We start from the raw sequence: 17,857 nt of genomic DNA on the forward strand, positions 1-17,857 counted from the left end.
ACGATCCCTAGACATTGATTTCTGTTATATCCTGCCTTTTTCGTGTCACGCGACCATCTCAACGGCCAACGGCAATTTAAATTCCGGCCTGCAATTTTGGTCAGCCAACTAAATCAAATTTCATATGTGGCATGTGGAAATCCTTTTGCATTTTGCATTTTCCGTTCGGTTCGATTGGATTTCATTTTTGGCGTTGATTGACTGGCGTGCCTAGAGCCCACAAAAAATCGAAGTAAAAACCCGAAAAACTCCACTTAATTGCCTATGCGCTCTATAGAGCGGAGCTGCTTGAACGCCCCCTTCGCCGAATAAGGAAATGTAATGGGGAAATAATTGAATTTGAATTTTGGAGCAAGCGAAAAGGCGAAAAACTTACCGCAAACTGGGAACTACTGCCGCCAAATGGAGTTCCGAATGGCGAACTGGGCGCCGGAGCAGATTGCTTGGCATTTTCGTTGGCTATAAACAGGAGCTGTTCCTGGTAGGAACCCGGCGATGGGGCAAATCCGCCAGATGAAGCCCGAAATCCACTCAACGACTGCGGCTGCTGTGGGCGCGGAAAGGTTCCGGACGATGGCACAAATCGATTTTGCGATGGGAAATAGTAGCTGGAAGTATCTGAAGGTCACAGAGTTATTAGTCAAAAACGCGTAAATGTGTCAACAATCAATTAATTTGTTCATGTCAGCGCCTCTGGCATCGTTTAGCCTTGAAACGCACAAGCACAGTCCCCAAAAGCCCAAAATCATTGCTCTTAATTGCGCCAAAAGTGTAATAAATAAATAAATAATGCCGCCGGCTGGCAGCAAATAAATTATTTTATTTTTTGGGTCACAAAAATTTGTCACAGCTTTGACAGTGGGCCAAAAAGTCAATTTAATTTTTATCTTAAAAATTTTAAATAAAATTAAGTCAAAAAAAAATAAACAACACAAATGTAAATCCCTTAATTTTATAAAAAATTTCATAAAAAATGTTATCTAAAATTATGCCCACTGTGCTTAGCGAAAAAATATTTTGTTTTTTTTTTTGCCACACATTTATTTGTCAAACAAAAGTGAATGTGAAACAAGTGAATGAATGGTATGTTTGGTCAAAAATTCCCTAAAGTAATTACTAGTAGGTGGGGGATTTTGTCGATTTCAACCAAATAAAAATCCCAAAATCAATCTGGAAACCTTAAACAGTGTTGCTTCGATTTCCCCATAAATATCCCATAATAATATGCTATTATATTTTGAAGATACTCAAGTAGTTAAGCTAATAATACCCCATTAAATTGTTAAATTTTAAGACTCGTTTGTGCCATTTTTCATGTTTACTTTGCAACATCTTTGGCGGCTTATTTTTGCTCAATTCTGCTTTTTAGTTGAGATTATAAATGATTGGAAAACGAAAGTGTAGCAAACCTGCAAGCGGATATTAACATAATTGGTCATTGGCGAAATATTTCGTGTGGCATCGGGACGATAAAATGGGTAAGGTAGTAAAATAAAGTAGTAAAGTCACCCAACTCGAAGCTATGCCGGTTGCATGCGTCACAATCCTGACTCTTTGACCCACAATGTCTCGGCTTAAAAAAAATAACAAACACGAAAATGCAGTTGAACCACGCAAACTTAATTTTTTGTTCGTTTTCCTCGTGTGTCGACAGATTTTCGAGTCGCTAATTGAAAATTGAAATATCATATGGCCGCAGTATTTCAAACGAAATTGCAGCAGCAGCGATTCATTGAAAATTTTATCAGACGAATTTATGCAAGAGCCTCGAGTGCTGGGGGATTTTTTGGAGTGGGGACAACGCCTACGTTCCGATTCAAGTCGAATTTATCTGGCACTCTTGGGCTTCACACCTTGTTTTTACCCGCAACGCTTTTAACTGCAAGTAATTGCCGTTTATTATCGCATCTAAGAACGCGACGAGGCGTCGCATGTCTCGCACATTTGCCAGTTTTGTGAGTTGTCGAAATGACTGACTGGAGATTAGTTTAGGGTTTGATTTTGATTAATGGCCCAGGGATCTGTCAGAAGAAATATACCCGAAAATTTGTATGCCAAGGCAGTTGCAGCAGCCAACGAAGTGTTTATTTAAGGTTGTCGAAAACACGCCCACTTCCGTTGTTTTCAACTGGGTAATTCTACAAGTTCTCAAAAATTGATTGACAAGAAGGTTTATCATCTTTTTATTTTTGTCAGGAAATAATACTCTTATATTTTTCTTGAAATTAATAATTTAAATATATAAGTACAGTTTTTATATTACGAATTTATTGCTCAAATGATGTAGGTATTTAAATTTAAATAAATAAATAGATATATAATAGAAATATTGGTAATACAAGTATTGGTTCTTAATGAAAGTTTTCTACATTTATTCTACATGTTCTTTACTTCTAACTTCACTGCTTGCTATTCTGCAAGCAGTGGTCAATGTCGAGGTGAAACGGTTTAAATATATCTCACGTAATATGGGAACCGTCGATGGCGCAGCGGTCTAAGATGCCCTGATGTTCTTGGTAGAGTTTTGGGTCGCGAGTTCGATTCCACCGCGAAACAACTAAAATATATATTAAATTTTTCCTTCTGCTCTGGTGCAAGGCGGTTATATTCTCAAGCGTAGCTAGCCTAATCCGCAAAAGGTAGATTAAATCGTTCATCCTCCATTGCCGTTGACACTGCATTATAGTTCCATATCTAAGTGGGCATTGCAGTTCGAATGTGGGTGAATACACTTTGTTTTTCCACCTTTTTGGTTTTCTTTTCTTGAGGGGAACCTACCTCATTAGCATTCCTTGCGCACTTGACCCAAAATCGAAAAACCATCGAAATAAATTCAAATACGCCGATTCCATGTCGTGACACATTTGCCTATTTCTGGATTTATACGAGAATTTTACGAGACGTCGGCAACCTTCGGGCTCTTGTCGCATAAATAAGCCTATCGATCGCTATTGGAATTTATTGTAATTGCGGTTTGAGGATTCCATATGTGTGCGCTGAATTTATGATAATCAGAAAATCACAGTTCAGAATGGTTTGCAAAGAAAATAAATCTGAATATGTAAACCATTTGTAATTTCATAATCAATTTTAAGATATCCAGATCTAAGCCTAAAAAAAGCGACTTTTATGAGGTAAAAGTAGATCGACAGAATATTATATTTCAGAAGACTTTTGACGATAAGGAACAAATTTTGGCAACCTCTTGGAGCGGTTTTCCTTCCTTTTCTTAGGACTGGGATGCGGAGTCGGTCGTCGGGCTATCATCTTGGGTCGTACAATCTCTACAGAGGGTTCCACCAGATTAACTTTCCGCTTGGGCTTCAGTTTATTGCTGCGCATGATCCCATCCTGCAATGGTTTTTCCTTCGATCTTTTCTTCAATGCCAGCTCCATGAGTTTTCGCTTCTGCGACGCCTGAACTCTCTTTTTGATTGAGTATTGGAGCTTGTACTTTGGGGCCAGTTGGTGCCACATTTTGATGGCCTTCTTCTGGTTGTTCTTGTCCGTCTGCTGTTGTGCAGCTTTTACTCCATGCCACACAAAAAAATCCTTGAGAAAATCTTTGGGGAGACTAATGGGCTCTCGACCCTGACCAAAAAGGGAACTTTTCTCTTTAGACTTGCTAATTTGGCTGCTTGTCGAGTTGTCCAAGTTGTCTAGCCAGTCCATTTCGCTAGTTGCTCTCTGGAAATTTTGAACAATAATATTTTTTCTTTCAAGGGTCCCGATGTGACAATCCCTATTGAAAGTTAGGGCACAGGCTACCACAATGGCTTTCCCATCCGTTTCAACTTAGCCGCCCTGTTCTAACTCAGCCAATGTGGCTCTCAAACTGTCGTCTGCATTTGGCATTTGGCGAAACGAAAAACTAAAAAAAAAATGAAGAAAATGATCGAAACAATGGGGCCGCAAACGATCGAGGGGCGTTGTGTGGGCCAAGCAGTTCAATGCAATACCATTTTCAGCCGGCGATCGGTGATCGGTAATCGGTATTTGGTACCCAGACTGGTCACGTCAAGTGCTGTTACCCCAGCACAGTGCTTTATGGTAGGTTTATTTATAAACAATCATGCTCTCCTAAGGCAGAAAGGTATAAAAGTTTAGAGTTCTTTACCGATTAAACATTTTTGTGACTACGTATTTATTACATCCATAAAGGTTTTACTATATTAAATCAGCCCACAATCTATTTTACTTTTGTGTGCTTTATATCTATAAAGCATTCACTACATAAATAACACACCCAATATATTTTACTTTGTCCTTGTTATTTTATTATCTCTACTCCCCTTCAAATCGGTTTACTTCTTTTGGGATTAGGCTACATATTCTCTACTCTATTTTAATTTAATTAATTAATTAAATTGTTTGTATTTCAACTATTTCACATTAATTAGTTTAGACTTTAATTAAATAATTTTCGCAGGCCCACGACCAATGTGGCATATTGAACTCCTCCGCTTGACATTTACGGTTTTACAGCAAAGAATTTGAAATTTGCACGGCATTATAGCCGCTGGATCTCATCGGTATCGGTGTGTGTTGTCTATAAGGCAGCTACATAGATAGAGCTTGAGAGCAGCCGGCTAATTACGCGAGTGACAATAGCCCGGGCATTTTCAGATTCATTATATCGCACTGGGCTGGGCTGGTGCAACAAATTGCGAAAATAAAAGCATGAAATCTTGCAGCCTCTTCTTCATTTGTATTTTTTTCGGGCTATGTTTTTTTGGGTTTTTTTTCGCCCTGTTTTTTGTTTTGTGCGAAATGTCAAGCCATGGCGCAAATACTTCACCAGAAGTGCAACAAAAGCGAAGCAAACAGGCAAGAAACAGCAACAAATGACAGCAGAAACAGAAACAAGTTGAACTTTACGTTTTTCTTAACTTTAATCAAGTTTCTTAGCTGGCCGCTCTCTGCGATGCATTCGTTGTTGTCTATTGTTGTTGTTTTTATTGTTTAAAGCGGCTTCTTCGTTTTTTATTTATTGAAGGTCGTCGCCTTTGCTTGAAGTTTTTTGAATGAAGCGCAAGATTTTGAAAGTTTCACTGGCTAAAATATAGTTTTAAAGGCACTGAGAACTTACCTTACTATGAAATTCTAAACAAAAATGACTCAATAAAATCCCACATTTTAATCTCTCATCAGAGGTAATCAAAGACACTCCCACACCAATTTGACAGGTAGTTAAAACTATATTTACCTAGGCCTAGGTAACTTCAAAAATACTTAGTTGCCTGCCCAAGCAGAACTCATTTCCTAGATCTCTGACATCACGTATCCGCGCCCAGTTCAGTAAACCCCTTATTTTGTTTCTTTTTGTTTGACAAAATTTCATTTAATTTACTCACTTTTAATGGACTTCGCCGATCTGTGATCAGAACCAACTCGAAAGATAACATAAAAAAATGATCATAAAAAACCAACAAAATTGAAAATGGAGACTGGAAACGAGAACAATAAGCTTCCGACTCCGACTGGCGATAATATCAAAGACAAATAAACCTGAGAAGTCTTTCAAGAAGTGGACAATGTTCTTTCTGCGGCGATTCGCTAATTAGAAAATAATGCCCAGAGGCCCAAGGTCAAGATTGCGAGATGAAAGTGAGGCGTTAGGCGAGAGATTATTAGCACTAATGGGTTAACTTTTTTGCAGCTCCACGCCCACTCGCAATCGACAAGTTTGTCGCTTAAGTCTTTTGTTCAAGTTTGTCGCCTGAGTCTTTTGTTTGCCTTCCTGAGATCATAGAATTTGCCTCACCATCTTGCTCTTGCATCAATTTAGGCGTTTGCTTAACACATCGTGCACATTCCGATTTAGTTTTTAATTATATTTACTAATACTCCACTGGCAGTCGGTTAATTACATATGCAAACTTGTTACACAAAGTAAGCCGAATGCGAACAGTGAGCACTGAGCAGCGCAACCGAAAGCAAAACAACTGCAAAAACCCAAACAAAACAAAGAAAACTGTTGCAAGGCGACTCGGGTGGCCAACAGCGAGCTCTCCAGCTGGCTGCTTTTTATTGTTGGCCAAACATTCGAGATTGGAGCACTGGGCACCTACTACCACTACTACTTCCCACTGGGCTGGCCAAATGTGTGGCAAGCAGTAAGCCAAATAGCAGCAAGTAGCAAATGGCAGAATGCAAAAACTTCAACTTCAAATAGTTTGTCAGCAAATAAACAAATTTCACATATACTCATTGTCGTGAAAATAGGATAATATTTGTTGAGGTAGCCCCCGATGTTTGTGCTTCGATAAGTGGCTAACAAACAAAACCGAGTGAGTAAATAAAAAAGTGTTCACTGCTTATGAAGGAGTTAAAGTGATCTATTTTGTTCAACTAACAAGATATAATCGAAGATATGAAAGTTGGTTGGTAAAAAAAAGATTATGATTTTAAATAGCAGGATGGAAATAAATAATATTTTAGTTTTAAAATGTATAAATAGTAAACAAATTGTAAAATGGAAAAAAAGATAAAAAATATAATATAATATAATAATAATAAAAAAAATAAAAAAAGAGTTTATTGATTTCTTTTCTATTATAAATGTTGATTACTCAATCATGATTGATATTTCCAATTAAATAAAATAAATTTAGATTTATTATTGAAGAACAATTGGTTATAATATTTAAGTAATCGTAATCCATACAGAAAATCGAGAGAGTTACAAGAACATTTCCCAATCCCACATTCCAAAACAGAACAGCAATCGTTAGTCATTGCAACTAACATGACAGAACCCTTTAATTAAACACCTTCTAATGCGACCGAGAGTGGAGGAAGTGAGTCCAAGACATGTCACCGGGGAATGTGGCTCTGTCGTCAAAGGCCACATCGACATCGAGAAAGAAATAAAAAGACAGCTCCACACCCTCGAAGTTAAAGTCAAGTGTCGGCTTTGTAATTGGCTAGAACGATAGAACCCATTGCCATTACCATTCCACACCCCCGCCGAAGTACGAGAAAATGAAATACAATTAAGGCAGAAATAATTGCCAAGCCATAGAAACAGGTTCTGGTTCTGGCCGGGATTAGAATGTGGTGCTGGCTGGTTCTGTGTTCTTTGTGCGGGTGTTGGCCAAGTTTCATTCCAAAGTCGCATTCTAATGCCAATGTCCTTGGTCAGGGGTTAGTTGTGTGCATAAATGATTGATTGGAATTTTCGCTTTTCGTTGGCCAACAGCAGGCGGATATTGTTTGTGTGGAGTCGGAAATGGGCTCTCACAATTCGAAACATAAATCAATTATGAAAACCAGAAAGCGAACAGACCATTTAAACTGGTTTAAAAAACATTTCACAGTTTGCTTTATTTTTCCCTGATTTTGGTTTCCAGCTTGTTGGCTATTTGCATAAACAGTGCAACTTGTAGAGCAATTATACGCAAATTTTGGTCAATGGGCGAACAGGTTGGGATTTCTGGTGAATGCAAAACCAAGTCACTAAACTGGGTAACTGTAACGCAGTCTCCAAAGAGCTCTTTAAAATGTTAGCAGGTGCTGGCCATTTTGCCTATCTCTCTGATCATACTCGCACTCATAGAAATTTTCCGGTAAAATCGCCCTAAAAACAAGGAAAATCGCCCTAAAACGGGGGTCAATGGCGACTAGGCAACAAAATTAGGGCAAATTGCCCTAAAAATACGGGTGAATTTGTCACACATTTAGGGCGATTTTTTGTAGATCTAGGGCGATTTTTCTATTTTCAAAGCTAATTGCCCTAAAAATAGGAAATGAGACCCTTAAACTAAAGGCAGTTTCCTTTGAATCCAGGGCGATTTTTCTGGACTTATAGGCGAATTGCCCTGGAAATCGGAAAAAATACCTTTAAACTAAAGGCAGTTTTTTATAAATCTAGGGTGTTTTTCTGGATTTTAGGGCGAATTGCCCTAGAAATAAGGAAAAATATCCTAAAATTAAAGGCAGATTTTCATAAATCTAGGGCGTTTTCTGTGGATTTATAGGCGAATTGCCCTAAAACATGTAAAATGCTCCCCAAAATTTCACGGCCATTTTTCATTAATAAAAATACGATTTCAATATATTTTTTTTTGTTTTTTCTTTTTATATTTTTGTTTGTTGTTATTTACACAATTTATAATTATATACATTTACTACTTATAATATTTTATTTTCTACTTATTCTTATTGCTAAAACATTGCTATTTACATTGCTAATTACATTGATCTTAAAAATAATGCTTAGGCTTTATGTATTTTTTGGTCATTAGCATGTGTGCTTCCGCCGGAGGAACTTTTAAGTCTTTTAAATTTATTACGCTAAATACTGAGTGTTTTATAATTTCGTAGCTAGTTAAATGACTATCATATTTAACTTCTAATTCCATACATAGAAATAATAATTTATTTTGGATTGAGCAGATTTCTTTTATTTCAAATGCTTTAAAATCTGGTTCGTAGCCATATAAAATGAAACCTATTTTGTAAATTATGTTTCGCAGCTTTGCTTATACATGGCAAGTTATATTATCAGTACTTGAAATAAAGTTAGCAATTTCATTGCTGTACAAGGAACTATGGCTGAGGCACCCCGATTTGCTTAAAACTACATCTTGGACTGCAAAAGTGTGCACAAAATCCGCAAAGTTTATGCACATTTTCTTGGCCAAAGAGAGAATAACATTTTTACGAGATGTTATATTTTTGGTGTAAGTTTTCAATCTCTTATGATTTGCCTCAAATGGAAATGTCCATAAGTGCTTGACTGGCCCTGACTCTTGAACGATCTGGAAGTAATGGTTCAGAAAATGGTGTTTGGGTTTTAGCGAATCATTAAACAGAACGGTGTACTCCCTATTGTGAAACTGTATGCATTCTTTTAAAGACTTTAAGTCTGCTGTCGTGTACTCAGAATATGTAATATGATAATACAAATAATACGATAAAAATTTAATACCTGAACTAATACCTAAGTCAACTTAAAAAAATGTGATAAATGTAAATTAAAACCTATGCCAAAAATAAAAAAAATAAGATAAATGCAACTAAAAACTAAACTTCAAAATATGTCAAAAAATAAAAAAAGAAGATAAATTAAACTAAAAACTAAACTTCAAAATATGTCAAAAAATAAAAAAATAGAGAAATGCAACTAACATCTAAACTTCAAAGTATGTCAAAACAGAAAAAAAATATAATAAATGGAAACTAATATCTAAAATATTTACAGTTTTAAATTTCGATAGTCGTTCAAGAGTTCCGAAAGGGCTTTACTTTTCTTATCTGACTCTAGGTTAATCTCGAAAAACAGTTTTTGTATCAATGTCCATACCAAAGCACATTCTGGTGGGAACTCGAGGTTCAAAACAAAAAATATTTTAAAACACACCTCAATGCTTTTCAATAAACTTGGCATTTTATAAAAAACACCTGAGAGGTAAACTGCAAATTCACCAAGGTCATACGGGGTCGATCCCACGGCGCAGATAAATGGCTGCAGTTTCTGCTTTCCGGTGTAGTAGTTTTCCGTTAATGCCTTTAAATGGGTCTGCAGTTCACCAACAGTAGCCTTCCAAACCAGGAAACGGCTTCGCGAGTCTTCAATGGTGAGCTTCGCGCTCTTGCTCCCGCAGTCCTTTTTTGTTCTGGTTGTTGGCACCAACTCTGCGTGGATCGCAAGCCACAATAAAGTTGATTGTATGTCTATTTAAATTGGAAAAGTCTAATTATTGAATGGGAATAGAAAAAAAAACAAAAAGCACATACCTTCGGAGTTGTTTTCCAACGATTTGAGCAGGTTTATTGTCTGTTGCTCCTTTACCTTCCCTCTTAAAAGGGGAACAATTTTTACCTTGAAGTCGTCCCACTTCTTCGAAAAGAGGTTTGCGGTAGCTGGATGTATTAGCTCGAAGTCGTTCTCGATCTAAATTATTTACTTATGTTAGGAAAAAACGATTTTACAAAAGTCTTTTAGAGCTTACCAGGTTATATCCAAAGGATTGAGATAAAATTGGAAACTCTTCAAATACCTCGAGAAGATTGGCATCCGACTTGAGAAAATCGCATCTCCATTGAAATGTGGAGTTCCAGTGGGTTATTACAGACTCGAATGGCTCAATATTAAATTTGAGCCAATTCAAGGCCAACTCGACTTCATCTATTATTTATCAATATATGAAAGTTAACATGTAAGCACTACAAAGGTAAATTACTTACCTTGTATAGGAGGCAATTGCAGATTTGGACACTCGTTTTCCTTAGTTTTCGGAAGAAGTTTTCGGCTTTTCGCACTGCTATACCGGGCTTTAATGTTGTAATAGTGGCTGTACAGTAAGCCGCATGGTTTCTTTCCTTTGATTCTTAAGAAGTATGTGTCCTAAAAAGTTACCAAAATGTTTTACTTTAATATTTTTAACTGTGTTACATTTACTTACAGCCGTCTCAGACTCAAAAAGTTCCGCAATTTGGTTGGCTATGTCCTCCAACAAATTTTGCCTTGCCTTAAACTCTTTTCCGAGTAAATATTCGCATATTAGAGAACTTAAATCTTTCCTTAATTGGGAGCTAAGAGTTTTAAGTTCTGAAAAGTGCTTGAGAATTAGCTTCCCTTTTCTGCTTTTTGCTATAATTCGAGGTACGCAAACACTTCTTTCGGGATCCGTAATAGCCTTAACGTCGTCCTTTTAAAGAAAACAAATTTTTAGATATGATTTTAAAAATGCACAACCAACACACACAATTTTCATTTAGCGTGCGATTGCATTTACTGCAACTTCTAGAAAAAAAACCGACAAACAAATTTCGACCGCTGACAATATGACGCAATAGAAATTTGGGGGTTGTTTTTGAATATGCATTTGTGCATGCGGTATAGATATATATGTATGTGTGTGTTCTGTTGCATCATCTTTTTGACTCAAACACTGTTTACATATGCACATACATACATATGTATACTCTTATTAATTTTCTTACTTTGTTTTGCCACATTTCCAATTTTTTAAAAAATTCTACTGCTGGGCCGACTAGCTCCACAGGAATTTCACCTCGTAGCTGCTCCCAAGTCAAATTTTTTAAAGTTTCAATGCTGAATTTTCGTTCTGTTACAGATATGTAAATTCAATAACTTATTGATATTCAAATTGCACATTTATATATGTATGTACTTACCAGAAAAAATTCCAGAGAAAGCATCGCCTCCCAAGTCCTTTAATACCGTTTCCATTTTTTTACTTTCTCACAAACAAATAGTTACTCAAAAACACGTCATTCACTTCCAAGCGTCCGAAAAATTGTGACAAAGGCTAGACAATGCAACTCTTTCTACCCACACCCTTGCCACTGCAACGGACGAAAAGTAGCAAAGAAGAAGAAAAAGGTCCGACCTAATATACACACACATTCACTTGTTTTGACCTGTCAACCACACACACATACACACATGCATTACATATGTATCCATTAACTGCGTCTTAAAATTTCGTGTGACTCTTCCTTGTTTTTAGGGCAATTTCAGAACATTTTTTTTGCTATTTTGTTCAACGTTTTAGGGCGATTTCGCCATAAAAAGAAGGAATAACTTTTGGAGTCGACTCATAAAAATTCGCCCTAAAAAACAGGACAAATTTACCTTTTTGAAAAAACTAACCCTAAAAAATATTTTCCATGGCGATTTTTCGTATATTTAAGGCTAGCCACCCGTATAATAAGAAAATTTTCCGTAGTTTTAGGGCGACCTCGGTTTTAGGGCGACTTTTCTAGTATTTAGGTAAAAATTTCTATGAGTGCGGGTTATATAAATTAAGAGTCGGTGTCACTTTCCCACCCCCTCCCCTCCTGGGAACCGTGGGCTTTGAGATTCACCAACACGGCTCGTCATCAAAAAATAACCGAAATTGAAAGCATTTTTCGGTGGAAACCGCATAAATTTGTAAACCATTTAGGCTAAAACCTTCGATGCGCCGGCGGACAAACAAAAAGCAACACAGCAGCAACTACTGGGCGTGGCTGACCAAAAATAAAAATAAAATAAACGTATCTTTACGTAATGCTCGCTGAGGTCAGTTTTTGAGCGAAAGAAAGCCCCCCAAAAAAAAGACGGGCCCCAAAACGAAAGTGAAATTTCCATCGCCCATCGATCGGAGTCAATTTTTCATTGGCTCCGCTTGATTTTGAGCTCATGATTTCTTAAATTAAATAATCATCGTCAATTTACATTTTTTCTTTTGTCCCAGCCTAAAGGGTAGGTCGCGGTTTTAATGAATTGATTTAATGAAAAATATTGAATTTGTAAATTGGAAACTAATGACAGAATTTTGAAGAAAGCGTTGAGGAAAAATTATTTTATGAAAGTGAAAATGTTTTTCTTTTTCCATAGTAATTTTTAAGCATAAAATATTGTTTAATATAGAATAAAAATGTATTGGATTTTTTTATCGTGGGTTTAATAAATTGATTTGATGACAAATTATTCAATTTGAAAATAATGGCAGACTTTTCATGGAAGTAAAATACCCATTAGACGAAAGTGGAAATGTTTTTCTTTATTTTCCAGCGTAAAATGTTGTTTTTCAAAGAATAATTATTTTATTACAAGTTTTTGGATTTACTTATTAATTATTAAGCTTGTATTTCCAGTACTAACTTATTTTTTTGAGTTTGCAAAAGGATTTCACAACTTTTTCAGACACCAAAGCTTATTAAATATTTGCAATGCAAAGCAAACTAATTTGATTTTGCGCCAGCAGCAAATTCTTTAACATAGTACTTCCATAAATCCATTTTTTACTCGAGACCCATGGTAACTTATAGCATGATTTTCGCATAAAAGGACAATGCAAATAAATGGCTGAGTTCGTGGCCCAATGAAAATGGCAAACGAACATGAAAAACTTCTTAGCTGGGAAATTCTTTAGCCGGTTTTCGTGTTGGCCATACCATAATACCACTCCCGAATGGGCAAAGTGGCTGGCTGGCCAAAACTGGTTCAATTCGAGCTGTGAGCTCTAAGCCTGGCCAAAAGCGAGTGCGGGTGGCTCTACCACCCTTTCAACCAATCCCCCCTTTAACTTTAGGCCCACTCACAAAAACACGACTTGGCCAAAGGCAAAGACTTCGAATCCAGCTTCAATCCCGAGTTGGGCCCTTCGTTTGGTTTGGTTTTGGGTTTCGGGGATTTTTTCTCTTTTTTTAGGAGCTCGTGCTGGGTTCAAAGTTGGAGTGTAGAGTCCAAATTTGTGGGTGAAAGGCCGCCGCTGCTTTGCATTTTGCCTTCGCTGGCTGTCTTTGCCCCATCGTCGATATTCTATCAATTATTTGATGTTTGATTTGTGCTTCACACTCGAATGTTGACTTTTCATCTGCCACTCGCTTTGGTTTTCCCACTACATTTTTTGGCTTCGTCAGCTTTTTGCTCGTGCCAGCTTTTTGTGTTTTTTTCGAGGTGCGACTGCACTTTGTTTACGTTCATTTTTTCCATGTTGTTTCTGTAGTTAACATTTATTTTTGTGCCTCTCTTTCGAGGCGCTCTTTTGGCTTTATGTAATTTGCAAAGCGTGCTCTAATAAAAGCACCAGATAGCCGCCGCCACAACAGCAACAGAAATTATATTGCAAATATTAAAACTAAATTACGAGCGCAAATGCAAACGAGTTTTTTGCTGTTTGGCGATTGCAAAAATACTCGCAGTGGAATCGAGAAAAAACAGATTGTGCTGGGTGCCAAAGTGGTCCGACTTCCTCGGCTTTTCAAACTGGGCTTGGCTTGGGCCAAGTTGACTTGACTTGGCTGGCTGTCTTGGCCATAAATCTCATTTAATAAGCGAACAAATCAAACAGAAAAGCGAATAGAAACTAGAACTGTAACTTGAGTCTGATGAAACTGACAGGCAAAGAAAAAATTAAAAACAGATTATCAACTAAAAAAAAAGGAGGCCAAAACAAAGAAAAAATGTAAAATAGAATTTAAATAATACCAAAGAAATTGTTTCTTTTTTAATATATCAACTGAATAATTCTTCCTTTTATGTTAAGTTTTTCATCAAAACTTTGCCAGCATCATCTTCAAAAACATAAAACAAGTCCCAAAAATGTTATTTTCGTGTAGCTTCAAACCACAAATCACTCTCTTAACCCGTTGATTTCAGAAGTCTTTCATCTTTGTTGTATCTCTATCTAAAGAATTCTACAAAGACTTGACCGCCTCGACTACAAATCTCTCGCATTAGTTTCAGGTATGCTCCACTTCCAGAATGGCGAACAAATTAAGGCACTCGCATTATCATTCCGGCAACGAAGCCAAAATTCCTTGCCATTGTCAGGCGCTCAATCTCGATCTCCAATCTCCCGTAGATTCCAAGCCAAAACAAACCACTCAAGATCCCAAAAATACCGAACCCCTGGCACGTAGCTAAATCTCCAAAAAAAAGAACAGAAAAGCGGTGACTGTAAGTGGTTTTATATCAATGGAGCTTTGAAAACTATAGCACGTACGTAGTTGAATCGAAGAATTTAGGTGTGAAAAACTGTTGACCGCCTTGGTTCGCCTTCTCCACCTCTCAAATTTTTCCTCATTTTTTCCATCAGCGGGTTGCCTTTCTAAGTTGCTTGTTTTTTGTTTATATTTTTTTCTGACTCTGTGGTGTTGATTGAATGTCTGGAGACGCAGAGACTGAACCGTAGTAACCGGAGGATCGTGTGTCTGGGCCTTCGGTTTTTGTGGGTTTCTGGTTTTGGGGCTTTGGCTTGGGTTTTCCTTTTGCCACGATGTCGTGCTGCCATTGTTCGCATTAGTGTTGCATATTAAGTAATAGAACTGTTTTTCCTCGCTCCCTATCTGAATCTCGAGGTCTGAAGTCGAAGTCTGCTCCATCTGAATCTGAGTTGGAGTTTACGGTACCGCCAAGTGGCGCAATGTCCCGCAATCCAAAATACTGAGTGAGTTGTGGCCATTAAAATGCAAGTGGCGGACAGAATTCAGTTGTGGGGAAAAAGGGAATGGTTGCATTTTAATTCTACTTTTCCGGGGTTTAAATTAGAGCAAAAAAACGGGGCAAGAATAAATTCAGATAATTAAGTGTCAAGAACTATCCTATGTTTTTGAAAAAATAAAAAACCAATTAAAAAAACTAAGGAAAACTTAAAAAAAAACAAGAAGGGAAGCTACCTTCGGCCAGCCGAAGCTTATATACCCTTGTAGATTAAAGAATGCTTACTCGGTGCAGTTCCAGGAATTCCAGATTCAGCGTATTTATTTATTAAAATTTTGTTTTTAAGTAGTCAAGAATCAAAACGCCTACTTCCTACAAAGTTACAATGAATTTTCTTATATTTGTTTGAATATTCCTATGGGAGCCTTAAGATATAGTGGTCCGATCCGGCTCGCTCCGACATATGTACTAAAGAAGACTTTTGGGAAAGTTTCACCGCGATAGCTTTAAAACTGAGGGACTAGTTCGCATAGAAACGGACAGACGGACAGACGGACATGGCTAGATGGACTCGGCTATTGGTGCTGATTAAGAATATATATACTTTATGTGGTCGGAAACGTCTCCTTCACTGCGTTGCAAACATCTGACTGAAATTATAATACCCTCTACAAGGATATAATAATGGAAAATTAAAGCGTGAATCATAACACTTATGAGAAAGGAAATCGATCTATTAAAACCTCTAATAATCGATTATATCGATAGTGTAACTGTATTTAATCTTGAAGAGTCTTTAAAGGAAGGCCAATATCAAATCAATTTGTGGTAATTTCCTTGCTTTGACAAACCTCTGAATGCCATCCATAAACTCTCTCTAAAGCACACACAATATCAAAATGATTATGTAACCTTAGCCTACACCCAGAAATACATAATTCACGATTAGATCTGTCTCTCAAACGGCACAAATTTCTATGCATTGTAATTTTCCGCATAATTTTGTCTTTTTGCTGGCTGGCGAATATACAGAAGAATGGCCAAACAAACAAAAGCCAGACATGAAAACACAACATTTTGCCGCACGCTTCAACGACAAAATGGTCAACAATCTTGGCTTAGTTTTGTCGGCCAGCTGTCTATTGTTGTTGTAATTACAATGGCTATATATATAGAGTCAGATAGCTATAGCTGTTCGTTCTGGTTGTCGTGATTTATTGTGTGAACAACAAGGTTTCCTCTCCCGAGCTTCGCTTTGCTTTTGTTCTGCCTCCGCATTAGCATATTCCGTTTCTTTTTCTGCCTTTTTGAGGAACTATAGGCATCATTTGGTCCCGGTTGCCACTTCAAATTGGGCGTGTCCAGGTATCATAGAAGCCATATATAAATATCGAACGCCCTCAAAGCTCAGTGGGTGCCCAAGAGCTGGGAGCTACACATACAAGTGGCCAAGAATATTGGCTTCCATCGACGAAGAAGTTCAATGAACCATTAAAGCCCTGCAGTTCCTCGAGTGTTATTAAAGCAAATATCACTTGAGATGGGTCCGTCAGGTTACCAGCCACCGTGTCAATCAAGAGTTATCAAGAGTTGAATGGCTTTTAAAGAGTTTTGGCGACGCCAACGCGCAGAAATCCCAATCTGAATCCCAAATACGATGCCTTAATGTGGGGATTACTTAGCGAAGGAGCCGCCTTGCAAATTGCCAATTCATTGTTACCCCCGTTGCCTTTTTCCATCCACTCATCGTTTGACATTTTTATTAAAAACGCAGAGTCCGCGAACGGTCTGCAATCAGGCGATCAGCAATGTCTGCAGCACAAAGGGCATATTTTATGCATGCCGCTCGTTAAGAGACCGCTTCTTCTTCCTTTGCATTTACACTCAAAGAAAAACTCTCATATTTATCTTCAAAACAAGAGCAAATAAAATAAACGACGCTTAAATGGAAGAAAAATATTTGTACGATTTTTAAAACATTTTCGTTGTTTTATTCAAACTGTTATTTTCTGTTAAAATCTTTTGATCTGTTGAAAGTTTATTTATTTATTTTGTTATAAAATTCCCACTTTAAAGAATTTACATCTTTATACCCTTATACCCATCTTTATATTCTTGATCAGCACCAATAGCCGAGTCTATCTAGCCATGTCCGTCTGTCCGTCTGTCCGTTTCTATGCGAACTAGTCTCTCAGTTTTAAAGCTATCGCGATGAAACTTTCCCGAAGGTCTTCTTTCTATTGCAGGTAGTACATATGTCGGAGCCAGCCGGATCGGACCACTATATCTTAAGGCTCCCAAACAAATATAAGAAAATTCATTGTAACTTTGTAGGAAGTAGGCGTTTTGATTCTTGACTACTTAAAAACAAAATTGAAATAAATCGAAACGCTGAATCTGGAATCCCTGGAACTGCACCGAGTGAGTATTCTTTTATCTACAAGGGTATATAAGCTTCGGCTGGCCGAAGGTAGCTTCCTTTCTTGTTTACTTTTAATATTTCTCACAACATTTTTTCTTACTGCAAGGAAAAAGACAAAATAAAAGATGATAATCTTGAAATTCAGAAAATATTTTCCCCGAGTGTTCGGTTTGTTTGTTGTTGCAGCCAAATTGCCAGCTTTTGATGTTGTTACTGCTTTTGGGCATCATTTCCTGCCTTAAAGGCCGCGCTGCCACCGAGCATTCAGCTGAAGTCGCGAACTCCTCTTCATTCCCTAAAGAAACATATATATTTATAGGGCTGCCTGATGAACCGTAATCTCCAAGGATAACTGCATATTTTTATTACAGGTTTCCCCCGCTTTGTTGTTGTTATTGTTGCTGCCTCGGTAGCTGGCCCATAATTTCCAGTTACAAAAGGCCACAAAGGAAACGAATGACTTAAGACACAAACTTGTTTTCCTTGCCGAACATCCGTGAATGGCACATAAACTTAAATGCCTATGCGGGCAG

At 37.4% G+C, this 17,857-nt stretch overlaps 3 protein-coding genes across 7 annotated transcripts in view; all 3 read right to left on the bottom strand.

The window, feature by feature from the left end:
* LOC108055665 (mucin-2) overlaps positions 1-17,857 on the bottom strand; it is a 43,658-nt gene that overhangs the window by 11,557 nt on the left and 14,244 nt on the right. For all 4 annotated transcript variants that reach the window (XM_070212495.1, XM_070212494.1, XM_070212496.1 and 1 more), the window contains exon 3: positions 377-618. In XM_070212495.1, the coding sequence (XP_070068596.1) occupies positions 377-618 (242 nt within the window). The remainder of the gene's footprint in view (positions 1-376; positions 619-17,857) is intronic.
* On the bottom strand, positions 2,293-3,768 carry LOC138912283 (uncharacterized). Its single transcript, XM_070212498.1, has one exon. It carries the CDS (start codon positions 3,670-3,672, stop codon positions 3,157-3,159), a length of 516 nt encoding a protein of 171 aa, XP_070068599.1. The 5' UTR covers positions 3,673-3,768; the 3' UTR covers positions 2,293-3,156.
* Positions 8,103-11,376, bottom strand: LOC138912454 (uncharacterized). 2 transcript variants are annotated; one of them, XM_070213346.1, is made up of 8 exons: positions 11,146-11,376; positions 10,951-11,075; positions 10,410-10,655; positions 10,192-10,351; positions 9,957-10,132; positions 9,742-9,898; positions 9,430-9,678; positions 8,103-8,762 (listed from the first exon to the last, which is right to left on the bottom strand). In XM_070213346.1, exons 1-8 carry the CDS (start codon positions 11,198-11,200, stop codon positions 8,713-8,715), a joined length of 1,218 nt encoding a protein of 405 aa, XP_070069447.1. In that variant the 5' UTR covers positions 11,201-11,376; the 3' UTR covers positions 8,103-8,712. The 2 variants fall into 2 exon arrangements, with proteins under 2 accessions (XP_070069447.1, XP_070069449.1); XM_070213348.1 differs by lacking the exon at positions 10,951-11,075 and having other exon boundaries at positions 11,146-11,375.

This window comes from Drosophila takahashii, chromosome 2R (genome assembly GCF_030179915.1).
Source record: "Drosophila takahashii strain IR98-3 E-12201 chromosome 2R, DtakHiC1v2, whole genome shotgun sequence".
Classification (NCBI taxonomy): domain Eukaryota; kingdom Metazoa; phylum Arthropoda; class Insecta; order Diptera; family Drosophilidae; genus Drosophila; species Drosophila takahashii.